This window comes from Xyrauchen texanus, chromosome 11, assembly GCF_025860055.1.
Source record: "Xyrauchen texanus isolate HMW12.3.18 chromosome 11, RBS_HiC_50CHRs, whole genome shotgun sequence".
Lineage (NCBI taxonomy): Eukaryota > Metazoa > Chordata > Actinopteri > Cypriniformes > Catostomidae > Xyrauchen > Xyrauchen texanus.
Genome location: NC_068286.1, coordinates 42247711 through 42261492, shown reverse-complemented (window position 1 = coordinate 42261492; position 13782 = coordinate 42247711). Strand labels below are relative to the sequence as shown.

The window sequence follows — 13782 nt, the reverse complement described above, 5'->3', positions numbered from 1 at the left end:
GTAATATCCCTGTTTCCATCCACAATTGGCCGTTTTGCCAGCCAGAAAAACGTAGGAATTAAGTTATTAAGCTTTTCTTAATAATGATGAGGGGCCTTTCACACAGGACACGTTATTCATTCCGTCATGTTTAGCGCATTGTGTGTGTGTGTGTGTGTGTGTGTGTGTGTGTGTGTGTGTGTGTGTGTGTGTGTGTGTGTGTGTGTGTGTGTGTGTGTGTGTGTGTGTGTGTGTGTGTGTGTGTCTTCTCATTATTAAAAAAGTTAAACACTTAAATAAATGAAAATAACTTTTATGTTTAAAATAATATATATTCACATGAGATGACCTGCCTCCATAAGGTCATTTTTCTGTGAATTTGCCATTCAGACCTAGGGTTGCCACCCGTCTCGTAAAATAGCCTACGGGAACATCCCGTATTTAAGCTGGTCAGATGGCGTCAAGGTGAAATCGTTCCAGATCGCCAATTTAACGTTGATTTAAGTTGGTAAATTTGCCAACTTTTCAGACGGTAAGGAACCGTCTGAAAAGTCCACACATTGTGCTAAAACGTGCTAATACTGTGGAGGGTATGGTAAGGGAACGTCTGAAAAGTCCACAAATGGTGGTAAAACTGTGGAGTTTTTCTATATAAATATTCAAAAATATCAAACAATGTATGATTACAATCATAACGAAAAGTACAGGTGAAGGAAAAAATAAATAAATAAATAAATAAAGATTATATATTTTTTTAAAATATGTATAAACCATCCTAAATGTTTGCATAAATAAGATAAAGAAGGCAAATAATCGAAACACACACACTTCAAAAGGGGCTACCCTAACTATATTGAAATGTATGATAGCAGTGAACATTTCTAAAATGCTAGTAATTTACATTAGAATGATAGGCCTAATCTAAATATGTTATGATCGTTTTATCCTTTTTGGGAATCACAAAGGGCTTAATGTTACTTAGTGTTGTATGTTTGTCACCACTGAACAGGTTGCAGAGAAAACCAGAAGCTTTACTTTACTTTTACCAGAAAAAAGGGAATATATAGCAGAACCTCTCCATCAGTACAAAGAACATCATGGAGAAAAATACACCAGATGCACAAACAAGAGGAGGAGATTCTAATGTTATGGACAGTAACACTAAAACTATACCACACAAAGAAGACACTGTGCTGCAGCTGAGAAATGCAATGGTGCCTCCTGAAGAAGCAGTTAAGTCAACCCATCAACCTCCATTTGTGAGCACTGATATTTATTTAAAAAGGTGCACACATTTAGAGAAGGAAAACAAAGAGGTTAAGGATAAACTGACAAAAATGGAGAATTATTGCCGAGAGTGCAAATCAGAGCTGCAGACATTTGTGAAGAGATTCAAGGAGTTTAAAACCATCAACAATGACCTAGACTTAAAGAACAGACAGTTGCTTATTAAGAACCAGCAAATGAGACAAAGGATCACAGAAGTCTTAAAACACAATAGACCACATTCTGAAGACCTAAAGTGCAGTGAACACTATTGTCAGGAGAAGAAGCAACTAAGAGAAACAATCATCCAGCTCCAAGCACAGGTAAAGCACTTAACCGAAAAAGTCGTAGATGCACACAGAATACAAGCCAAGACTTTACAGGATTCAGAAAGCATCCAAGAGGGTGTAAACCAAGAGGGGCAGATCCTAACTGAACTACAACAGGAAAACCAGACTCTTAGGGAGAGAATAGAGCATTACTTTCAGGCAATAAAAGATGCTGAGAATAGAGCAGAGGGAGCTCAGAATGAACAGGTTGAACTAGAGCACTGCCTGCTCACTGTGCAGACTGAGAGGAATCTACTTCGGCACGAAGTAGTGAGGCTCCATAAGGAATATATTAGCCTCACTAACAGCATCTCACTTCAGCTGAAAGAGTACAAAGCTGTTAGTCTCTCGGGTGAAGCGAATGATATGAGGATTTCAAGTGAACCTAATGAGAGACATGTTTTGCTATCCAACACAACAAAGTTCAGCACCATAGGTAACACTAGCTGAACCAAGAATACAAAAGATTTAAATTTTGATTATGATCATTAATTACAATTAAACTTTCTTTTGATATGTTTTCTGGCTTGGTAGGTGGAGACACGAAACACACTGAAGACGCAGAACAAAATTGAGAGATGAGTTACAAAAACCTGGAAACCTAAATGAGGACAGTTACCACATAGAGAGAGAAATATTACATTGAAATAACAGTAGTTAATAGTAGAGTTGTTAGTTATTTAAAAATCTATATATTTTAATTGCATTAAATATTAATATTTTTAGAAATTATAATTTTTTATTTATTTATTTATAAAAGTGAATTGCCGTATGGAAAATGGTAATAGGTCAGTGCAAATGTCCATTAACTGCAATGTTCTGTCATTAAGCAATTTTTTAAATGTTTCATGTATTCACAGTTTTTGAGAATTGTTCATAAAAATAATAATAAAAAAATACAATAAAAAATTGCGAATAAATAACTGGTAGTAATATTAGAGTTGATAGTTAGTTGTTAGTCAATTAAAATTGTATTGAATATTTATATTATAAATGTATTTATTTAACTATTTTTTTCTTCTAAAAGTGAATTACCAATGGGAAAATGGTAAAAGGTCAGGCCAGGGAGTGACCATTTTTGGTAACGTTCTGCCATGAAATATGCTATTTGTTCATTGTTTAATGTATTCCCCATTTTTAAGGATTCAGAATAATAATAAATATATAAATAAATAAATAGAAAACAAATCATAGACAGCAATAGTTAGTTACTTGTTAGTTCTTTTAAATTTTATAAACATTTTATTGAATATTTACATGAATAAATATGTATTTATTTTCTTCTAAAAGGGAATTAGCATAGGGTAAATTGTAATAGGTCATAGGTCAGGGCAAATATTAATTAACTGTCTTTGACTATATTTTGCCATTAAATATGCTATTTGTTTATTGTTTCATGTACTCCCAGTTTTCAAAGGTTATTCATAATTATAATAAAAAATTATAAAAAGCGAACAATATTGCTTGTTTGGAAACTTTAAATATGATTTCAGGATAAAGTCTGATTAAATAAAGTAAACTTTGATCAATACAGAACATCTTTCTGCCATCACTAGAGCCATGTACAGTATATTTCACGTTCAAATCAGCAGGGGGCAGTAAAAGACTACAATTTCTCTGTGAGACGTCATCAACAAGCGTGTTACGATACGTCAGCAAACATGGTAGCCTCCTGGTGACAGCAGCCGAATTTGTTCACTGATCAACGGGATTAAAATGGTAAAAGAACTATTGTGAAATAAACTGCTTTATATTACGTCGATATTTCATGAATGTTTGTTGCATGTAATGATGATGTATCATGCAATACCCATGTGTAACATGCTTTACAGAGAATTACATGGTGCAATAGCATTATCTAAAAAAGGTTAATACCCACTATTTCCCCAGGTTTATTCAGAAGATAGCAACATTATTTTCCGGGTCAAAGGCATCTTGGAGTTTGCTTGCCAGCTTGACAACTCTAATGGTAAAGCTCTGGTCCTCATGGTAACACTTAAGAATAAGGTTCTATCTGTTAACATTAGTAAAAAGCATTAATTGTTATGACCTAACAATGAACAATAACTTTACAGCATTTACTAATCTAAGTTCATGGTCATTAAAACATATACAATTTGTTTTTATAAAATGTAAACATTAGTTTATACACTATGAACTAACAATGAACAGTTGTATTTGTATTAACTAACATTAACAAAGATTAATAAATGCTGTAAAAAATGTATTGTTAATTGTTAGTTCATGATACCTAAATAATTAATTCATGTTAACGAATGGAACCTTATTGTAACGTGTTACCTTGTTATTTTATCCAAATACTATTGTTCATTGTTTGTTCATGTTAGTTCATGATGCATTAAATAATGTAAATGTATGTATATATTTTTGCCTTAATTCTGATTCACAGTCTCCACAGCTTTCAATCAAATTACTGCGTAATTTAACAATTTCTTTCACAAAATATGTCAGATAAATATACTTCACAATGTCACTCTTCATTCCATCCTATGCAAAAATATTATCAATTCCGTTTATGTGAATATTTTGCCAAAAAACAAGCTTCTACAAGCTTTGCGGAACTTCCCATAGGGATGAATGGGAGACTGCCATGAACGACGTGGTTTTTGGCAAATTATTCTCATAAACGGAATGGATAATATTTTTATATGGGCTGATATGACATTGTAATGCATAATTATATGAAGTTCCCTTACGACTAAGTATTTTTTATTTGTTTTATAAAATCCTGCTTAAAATTACTCAAGCACACATTACTCCCATAGACTGTAATTGGAAAATAGCTGTTGCATGTCAGAGTAATGGCGGCAGGGCAACAGTTGCTAAGACGGGATTGGACAGAAGTGCATTTAAGGCGGGGCTTAGTGAAAGGTCAATTGTGTTAATTGATGTTAACAAATACAACCTTATTGTAAAATGTATGTGTTACACCGAATTTTGTTAAGTGCTGCCGTTTTTAGTTTTGTATGTTTTCTATGAAATACTGATCTAAAATGAATAGAACAGGTGTGAAGAATACATTTTTCCTATGGACATCATAGTCCCAATACTTGAAAATAAAATACTAAAGTGTTATATAACTAAAGTATCCCTCTCTTTTCTTTTTTTCAGATGTACAAAGTCAAAGCACCATCTCAAAAAGTTTCCAGGGTCTCTGTTCTAAAGTTTCATCAAAGAATCTTGTTTTCACTGTCTGTAACAGTGCCTTATTAATATGGCCCAACACTTGTTTCCAGTCAAGCATAGAGAGCTTGACAGAAGCATCAGCATGTAGAGACATTCTTAAGTATATAGAGTAAGTCGTAACACCTGTGGCCTTTTTCTTCACAATGACAAATATAGAGCACAAAATATGAAGACAATTATTTAAAATTCTTTGTTATTTTGGTGTTTCACAGGACAGATGATAGCGGAAGCAAGAAGTTATCAAAAAAGAAAGATAAGAAGTGTTCTGGACCAGTGAGTACTGCTCATTTTCAGTGTAAAATTATACATTTCAATCTAGTAGAGCTTTATATTTCAGTTGAAGGGTGTATAAAGGTGTCGGCTATCAACAGTCACTTCAACAACAACACTTTGAATGCTATTTACTATCTCTCCTTCTTTAGACTGTGGTAAATATGAAGCTGTTGTTTGAGGTGACAGAGCCTGCTGGCAATGAAGCTCCTACTCTCTGCAGAGTGATCGGACGGCAGCACTATTTGAGGATGCCGCTGCCTTTGGACTTTGTTTTGTCTGTGGCCACCGATGAAAGCCTGGCCATGTGAGTGCATTTATATTCTAATGTTGAACTAATATATATTCTCTAATGTTGTCTTAAAAGCATAAGGTCTGTTTAGCAAGAATATTCTGTAGATTTTTGGATCAAATTTAAATGGCCATTTACAGAACTGATTAGGGTTTTTTCTATAATTGACTAAGATAGTCAGCTTAAAGACCATCGTTATGATGCTCAGCAGAATCATGTTTTGTATGTTGTGTGTGATTGTTCAGTGTGTGTAAAGGGCTGGTGGAGGCATTGATTAAGCAGTTATCAGACATGGAGGAGGTTGTGCTACTGTACAGGAAGGGCTCCTCTTTTTTGGTGCCCCAGCCATTTCACTTTGAGTTGCCCAAACCTATGGGACTCACCACTGTAATATACCCAGCAGGAGTAGCAGAGAGCCAGCTACAGGCTGTCAGAGAGGCAAGACACACACAACATTTTCAGTAGATGCAGCACAATATCTTAATGTCATATTTGTTTGTCTTATAATAATTCCCTCAATGAAAATTCGGCCATTAGTTGCTCCAAACCCGACTTTCTTTCTTCCGTGAACACACAATTTGAAATTTAAAAAGTCTTGACAGGATTATATACCATATAATGACAGTGAATAGTGGCTCCGTTCTGTCAAGCTCTAAAAAGGACAAAAAAACACACCTTAAAACCACCGTAAAAGTAACTGATATGATTTGTACACTATATTCCAAGTCTCCTGAATATGATCACTTTTTGTTAGATGAACTAAGTTAAAGTTAATTAATAAAGCACTAAAATCAAATATGACAGCATTGTTATTTATTTGTGATATTGATGTCCCTAAGAGTTCTCTAATCCAAGTCAACATCCATTTTATGCAGGATCTGCACAGGAAGTTTCAGTTGCCAGGTGACAGACCATTCCTCAGACGTACAAATGCCTTCCATTTCCCTGACGAAGCCTATAAAGACGGTTACCTCCGCAACCCTCACCTATGCCTGAATCCACCCAATGTTGAGGATGCCAAGGTGAGCCAGTGCTTCACTTAATTCAGCTATCACTGCTATCTTTATGAAGTTGCATGGATTTTTTTGATGCCATTAGTAAAGATGAACAAAAAACATCTCTTTCTTCATATCTTTTTCTTCATTTCTGTAGCTGTATCTTGTGCAGGGTGTGTACAGTTATCATCACTACATGCAGGATCATGTGGATGATGACGGCTGGGGTTGCGCGTATCGTTCACTACAGACTATCTGCTCCTGGTTCCAGCAGCAGGGATATGTGGAGACAGCGGTTCCCACACACACACAGATCCAGCAGGTACACTCCTACACAAAAAACCCTCTCAGTAATTGGCTGGTGTTAAGTTATGCATCTTATTTTATGGGCTTGTGGTTCTGCCCCTATCACAACATTAGTAGGTCTGGGAAATTTAATGTGTTAATTTCAGAGATTAATATTTGACGGTTTGACATGTAAAAATGCAGTAGGCCTATCCCTTTTTTTTTCTCCCCAATTCCTGTGGCTAAAATAATATATAAATTCTCAGGAGGTACATGCTCAACTCAACTGCACATTCTAGCACAGAAACTTATTGTGTGGAGCAGTGCATGCTTATTAAAGAAACACGGCCATAATAAACACGGTAGCGGATTTACTGTAATGTAGCCTCTCGCAAATATCTAGACGAACTCCGGCTCTTTGAAAGATCACGTGGCCTCATCTCGTTTGGCGGTTCTGATGCTGGGGATGATAAGGATGATAACGATGATGTCATGTGTCTCACCGCATCAGGCAAGTAGTCAGTGGATGATGCAACCGCACCTCCCCCCAATGAGGGCAAGGAGCATGCATGCGCCACAGACAGGGAGATGCTTTGCATCCTTACAAGGCCGGTCAAAGAGCTCAACCTCAAGTTGTCTCCCCCAGAGGTACCTGAGCAGTCTTGCCTCGATGAGTGGTTCCTGCAGTCTGGGCGCCGTCAAGCAGCCGCATCCCGCAAATCTGCTCCATTCTTCCCCAAAGTTCATAACAAACGATCTAAGTCCTGGCACGCAACCCTTTCAGCGTGCACGTGCAGTGACACTATTCTCACGAATGTGGATCACAGGTAAAAGAACAGTTATGTCCAACGACCCACTGTGGAGGAGGCGGTAGCAGCATACCTCTGCCTAGCAAGTAACAGGGCATACATCCTTCCAAGCCTTCCACACTGGTGGGAAAAGCTTAATTGGCAGCAAGACAAGCTGAATCAGCACTCCACGCAATGGCGGTGCTCCATGTATTTCAAACCAAGCTCCTCAGGCAAATGGATGAGCAAGGCTTCGATCCAGAGACTTTCAAAGAGCTACGGGCCGCTACAGTCTTAGCGCTGTGTGCCACGAAAGTCACGGCGCAGGCCATCGGCAAGTCCATGGGCAACCTGGTCTTTCTGGATCGGCATATATGGCTGACCCACACAAAGATGAGGGACTTGGGAAAGGACAAGGAACCAATTCTATTGGATGCACTGAAATGGCCCAACCAGCCATGCTTTCCGGAAATGAAGGGTCCTTTCTCAGGTGCAAGACACAATCTAGCAGCCCCAGCTGTGTAACCTGGATGTTTCGCCCCTGAACGTAGCATGCTAAACTCACCAGAACTGACACATTCAGTCATGAACATAATTTTATAGTCCAGAGTGCCGACCACGAGACTCCTCTCTGTGTTAAAATTGAAGGTGTTCACTGATTGGTGTCTCTCACATGGCAAAGACCCAGTAAACTGCCTCCGACATGAAATTCTCATATTTCTTCAAGAGCGATTAGACGCAGGACTCTCTCTGTCAATGCTCAAATGTATGTGGCAACTATATCTGTGTATCATGCACATGAAGCCGGCACTTCTATAGGCAAGCATGATTTATTTAAAAAGCTCCTTAAGCAAGATGCTGAGCTCACCGGTGCGTTCTTTCTTTTTAAGAATGTTCCAAACAGTTGATTTGGACACCTAATGTTTTTGCTATCTCTCTGATGGGTTTGTTTTGATTTTTCAGCCTAATGATGGCTTGCTTCACTGATAGTGACAGCTCTTTGGATCTCATATTGAGAGTTGACAGCAACAGATTCCAAATGCAATTAGCACACTTGAAATGAACTCTGGACCTTTTATCTGCTCCTTGTAAATGGGATAATGAGGGAATAACACACACCTGGCCATGGAACAGCTGAGCAGCCAATTGTGCCATTACTTTTGGTCCCTTAAAAAGTGGGAGGCACATATACAAACTGTTCCTTTGTAAATGTTTCTACACCGTTCACCTGATTTGGATGTAAATACCCTCAAATTAAAGCTGAAATTCTGCAGTTAAAGCACATCTTGTGGTGGTGTATAGAGCCAAAAAGATTAGAATTGTGTCCCAATATTTATGGACCTGACTGTACATCTCAAGACACCAGCCAGGAAGTTAAAGCTTGGTCGCAAATGGATCTTCCAAATGGACAATGACCTCAAGCATACCTTCAAATTTGTGGCAAAATGGCTTAAGGACAACAAAGTCAAGGTATTGGAGTGGCCATCACAAAGCCCTGACCTCAATCCAAATTGTGGGCAGAACTAAAAATGCATGTGTGAGCAAGGAGGCCTTCAAACCTGACTCCGTTACACCAGTTCTGTCTGGAGGAATGGGCCAAAATTCAAGCAACTTACTGTGAGAAGCTTGTGGAAGGCTACCTAAAACGTTTGGCACAAGTTAATCAATTTAAAGGCAATGCTACCAAATACTAAAAAAAGTGTATGTAAACTTACGAACCACTGGGAATGTGATGAAAGAAATAAAATCGCTCTACAATTATTCTGACATTTCACATTGTTAAAATAAAGTAGTGATCCTAACTGATTTAAGACAGGGAATGTTTTCTACGATTAAATGTCAGGAATTGTGAAAAACTGAGTTTAAATGTATTTGGCTAAGGTGTATGTAAACGTGTGTGTGTGTGTGTGTGTGTGTGTGTGTGTGTGTGTGTTTTGGCTTCCCAGGCTCTTGTGGATGTAGGGGATAAAGAACCTCGTTTTGTGGGCTCACGTCAGTGGATTGGCTCTTTTGAAGTTCAGGCTGTCCTTAACCAGCTGCAGGGGGTCACTTCAAAGATCATGTTTGTCAGGTAGACAAAGTGTGTGCTTATATGAATTTATATGCTTGACAGTTTAATATTTTGTTAGCACACATTTATGGGAGTTCTACCTCAAGTTTTAATGGTAAGAGTACTTTGAATTAGAGGTCAACCAATATATCGGATTTGCTGATATATCGGCACCTATAGTTGCTTTTTGGAACTATAGGTTATCTGCAAATATCAGTGCTGATTTATGCAGATTGTTTTTACAGTATAACAACGACCTCTAGAGGTGAAATAAAAACAATCACTGACACAGCATGGAGTTTGTTGTGCCACGTGACTATGAGTATTAATGAACGATTATCTACAGTTGATAAATTACTGCTCATTCAGTATTTATTAGCCTGTGACAATGTTCTATTTATAGTGTTTATAATGATTTGTAATTCATTGTAGACGATTGTAGTAGGGCTGGGCGATATGGCAAAAATTAATTCTAGATTTTTATCAAACTTATGGATGATCATGATCACAAATCACATTTTACAACTTTTAAATGTACTCCAACATGATTAAAATTGTATGTTCTTTATTAGAATGCAAGGCAACCTGGTTAGAGAAATCCAGGTCCTTTTCATTATAGGAAACAAAGGTGTGAAAGAAAAAATTACAAATGCACCACAGGGGGAAGTAGTCAACGGAGCATAAATGTAAACTAAATCAAAATCGAATAATCCCAGATGTTCAGAAATAATAGAATAAGAAAACTGCTAAATAATTCTTAGCGTAGGTATTTATTTGATCTAAACCAAGTCTATCTAGAAATCAATATCTATAAATTGTCAAGTTTATCTAGAAAGTACTCATTGTATGTCATACAACTTGTGTATATAAACCCCTGCAGATAGAGATGCGCCCTCTAGCATTTCACGCTGAGCAGTGCAGCAATATTAAATCATTTTTCATTACAATTCAACTTGCAAATTCTGTCAAAACAATCACTTGCGAAATGTTGGCTACAAATGCAGTACTCTTGAAACACGTCACAGAACAAAGCAATAATTAGCGCTCTATCTGAATCATCATTGCAAGAGGAGCGGCAGATGTTTGATTCTCCCATATATAGCCTCTCCATGATTTGAAATGAAGCACACATATGTAACTGTCATGTAACTAATGCTTTTTAATGGGTGAAAATAAAAGAAAGGATACCGTTCATCAACGTGCACAGACTGAGGCCAGTTAAGCTGTTGTATAGCTGCATGATGGACGAAGCTAATTTACAATCACACTGTGTACAATCGTACTTGGAAAATTACCGCTGTCTTTAATATCAGTCTCCGTGTTGTTAACCTGTCACGTTCATTTGGAGCATACCACAAACGTGCTGCTGGCATTAAGACAACCACTATGAATTATTTTTTCTTCCTTATTCAGACTTTGGTGGATTTACAACATATCTACTATTGCAAAATCTCGATTTAAAAAAAAGAAGAAATCGTGTCAAAACGCAAATTCAAATTAATTTGAAAAATTTGAAAAAAACATCCAGCCCTAGATTGTAAGAGTGCTTATGTGTATGTGTGAGCTGGGAGCACAGACATTTCATAATGATTCCTAGGTGTATTGCAGTCTTGTTACTTGCCGAAGGTCCTGCGTGCCCCAAATCTTAATTTCTTCTGGTTATTATTAAGATTTTGGTTGCATCAGTTATCAGCCTTTTCCACCAGCTCAGTTATTGGTATCAGGCAAAATCCAAAATCTATCGGTCGACCTCTACTTTGAATTCCTTGTAAAAGAACTTATTAGCATAGCATAGCCTATTTGATTTAAGCCATTCTAACTCCTTGCCCTTTAAGGGTTATGCATTTTTATTTTGAATTGGCATAACAGATCATCTTGTAAATTATGAAACTGGACACATTTTTCCTCTTCTGTACTACAAAATCAAACATAAAATACATAATATAGCAAAAAATGTATTTGGGTTTTATCTAATTAAAGCTTTGCTGGTATTGTGCTGACCTCATTGAGAGGGTCTGGCCATGCAAAATGTTAAAATCAGTGGATTTACAATAGGAATCTAAGAATAGTTAAAAATGCTTGTCTCTTTGTTGAAGTCAAGGATCTGAGCTGGCAACCAAGGGCAGAGAACTAGCCAACCACTTCCAGACTGAAGGAACACCTGTCATGATTGGTGTGTTAACATCATCTTTGGCTACTTCTATCAGCTTGTATTTGGACTGATGTTATTTGTAGGAAAAAACAATGCTGTAATACTAATCAACCAACGATCAAGCAAATTTGCTTATCTTATAACATACAGTAGTACATTGATTGTTTTGTGTCATTTTACGTGTATGTTTATGTTTTTCTTTTTAAGTTGTAAAAGCTAAAATGACTAGAGGTTACTAAAAACAAATATGCTAATTTCCCCGTCAACAGGTGGGGGTGTACTTGCACACACTATTCTAGGTGTAGCATGGAGTGAGAATACAGGACAAATCCGCTTCCTCATCCTGGACCCTCACTACACGGGTGGAGAGGACCTGCAGACCATCGTTGACAAGGTACACTTGACAAAATAATAATAAAGCGTTAACTAAATAGTAAAGTTTTAGGAGTCCATTTTTTATTCTTTCCTCTTATACACAGACAACATGGGATTTAGAGCTTAATATATGTGGCATTTGATTGGCTATATAAACTGTTTAGATGGTGTCTGAGGGCAAATGTAGGTCAAATATGAACTGCTTTTAGAGTGTGATGTGCTATTTCGCTCCTTGTAATGTTAGTGTATTGTGTGGGAAATCATTATGATATACAATACTGTGCAAACGTTTTAGGCACGTGTGAAAAAGGTTGTATAGTGAGGATGTATTCACCAATTAACATCGTACAATGTTACCCAGTAAACATAAAAAGCTAAATCAATATTCGGTCTGACCACCTTTGCCTTCAAAACAGCACCAGTTCTATTAGGTACACCTGGACAGTTTTTTTTCTTGGTTGTTGGCAGATAGGATGTTCCAAGCTTCTTGGAGAATTCGCCACAGTTCTTCTATCTATTTATGCTATCTCAGTTGCTTCTGTCTCTTCATGTAATCCCAGACTGACTCGATGTTGAGGTCCGGGTGCTGTGGGGGCCATATCTTGTGTTGTATGGCTCCTTTTTCTTATTCAATTCTATTTGCAAAAGGAGTGTTGAAATCTAAAATTGATATTTCCCACTGATACTCTAAAAGCAGAATATACAGTATGCTTTAACTATTTTAAAACAAATGTTATTGTGAAAATTATAATGCAGCTAAAACTTTTCCACAGTACCGTATATATCTATATCTTGTGTTTTCTCTGTGACAATGTTCAGGGCTGGTGTGGATGGAAGGGGCCAGAGTTCTGGGATCAGAACGCCTTTTACAACCTCTGCCTTCCTCAGAGACCCAAGACCATTTGAGTCACATACTTGACTCTGACTGACAATTATCCATCTTGTGTAATCAAAGGACTTGCTGGAAATCTGTTGTTTCAATAAGTACAAACCAACAGGACATGTGAAAAATAATTAGATATTATTCATTGTCCTTACAATATTATTGTTACTTTGTATGTTTGAACATAGTTTTTGAAAATGTTAATGGAATTGGACAAATGTACAAGTTCATCTTATGTGCAAAATTCACAAGATGCAACTTAATAAAAATGAACAGCGACTGAAATCTCTTTCAGCGTTATAGAATAAACTAGTGATTTTGTTTCTTAAATCAAAAGACTCGTTTTACACTTGTTTTGTAAGGTTTCTTTACTTATAAATGATAGCTGTCCATCTAACTTGTACTTGTCCCGGAGACCCAACCCAATGGACACATAAAACTCTGCTCAAAAGCTTCAAAAGTCTAGTCTGTGCTAATGGTTACAGACTATCACAAAACTCTGCAAGCATTTCATTGACTTAAGGGTCTTTGATTTGCTAGGCACTTGTGATCCAGTTTAGTCCTACACTTTTTCCAATGAGATGTGATATAGTTGCAATCTGCCCCCTTTAAAGGAATAGTTCACCCAAAAATGAAAATGACCTCATCATTTACTCCCTCTTATGCCATTCCAGATGAGTATGACTTTTTTCATTGCATTGTATGGACCAACAGAGCTGAGATATTCTTCTAAAAATCTTTGTTTAAATGATCTGCTTTGCCTTGATCCCCATTTCCTGTGTATCATCAGGTCGAGGTGTGCGCATAGTGTTCTGTACTTCTAAAGCTAGCTTCAAAAGGCATTCTTCTCACATTTAGACCCCAAAGCACTGAGCCCAGAACAGGGTCCATTGATCTTCACCGTTGAGGCT

The 13782-nt window shown here is 37.1% G+C and overlaps 2 protein-coding genes across 2 annotated transcripts; both read left to right on the top strand.

Moving 5' to 3' along the window:
- The first annotated feature begins 1076 nt into the window (after positions 1-1076).
- On the top strand, positions 1077-2024 carry LOC127651363 (uncharacterized). The gene has a single exon (XM_052137135.1). It carries the CDS (start codon positions 1077-1079, stop codon positions 2022-2024), a length of 948 nt encoding a protein of 315 aa, XP_051993095.1.
- A 1198-nt stretch (positions 2025-3222) lies between these two features.
- On the top strand, positions 3223-13180 carry LOC127651762 (ufm1-specific protease 2). The gene is made up of 12 exons (XM_052137770.1): positions 3223-3293; positions 3465-3543; positions 4707-4890; positions 4994-5054; positions 5204-5358; positions 5589-5781; positions 6219-6365; positions 6496-6660; positions 9358-9482; positions 11558-11634; positions 11883-12007; positions 12808-13180. The coding sequence occupies exons 1-12, from the start codon at positions 3291-3293 to the stop codon at positions 12892-12894; spliced, it is 1401 nt and encodes a 466-aa protein (XP_051993730.1). The 5' UTR covers positions 3223-3290; the 3' UTR covers positions 12895-13180.
- The last annotated feature ends 602 nt before the right edge of the window (positions 13181-13782 follow it).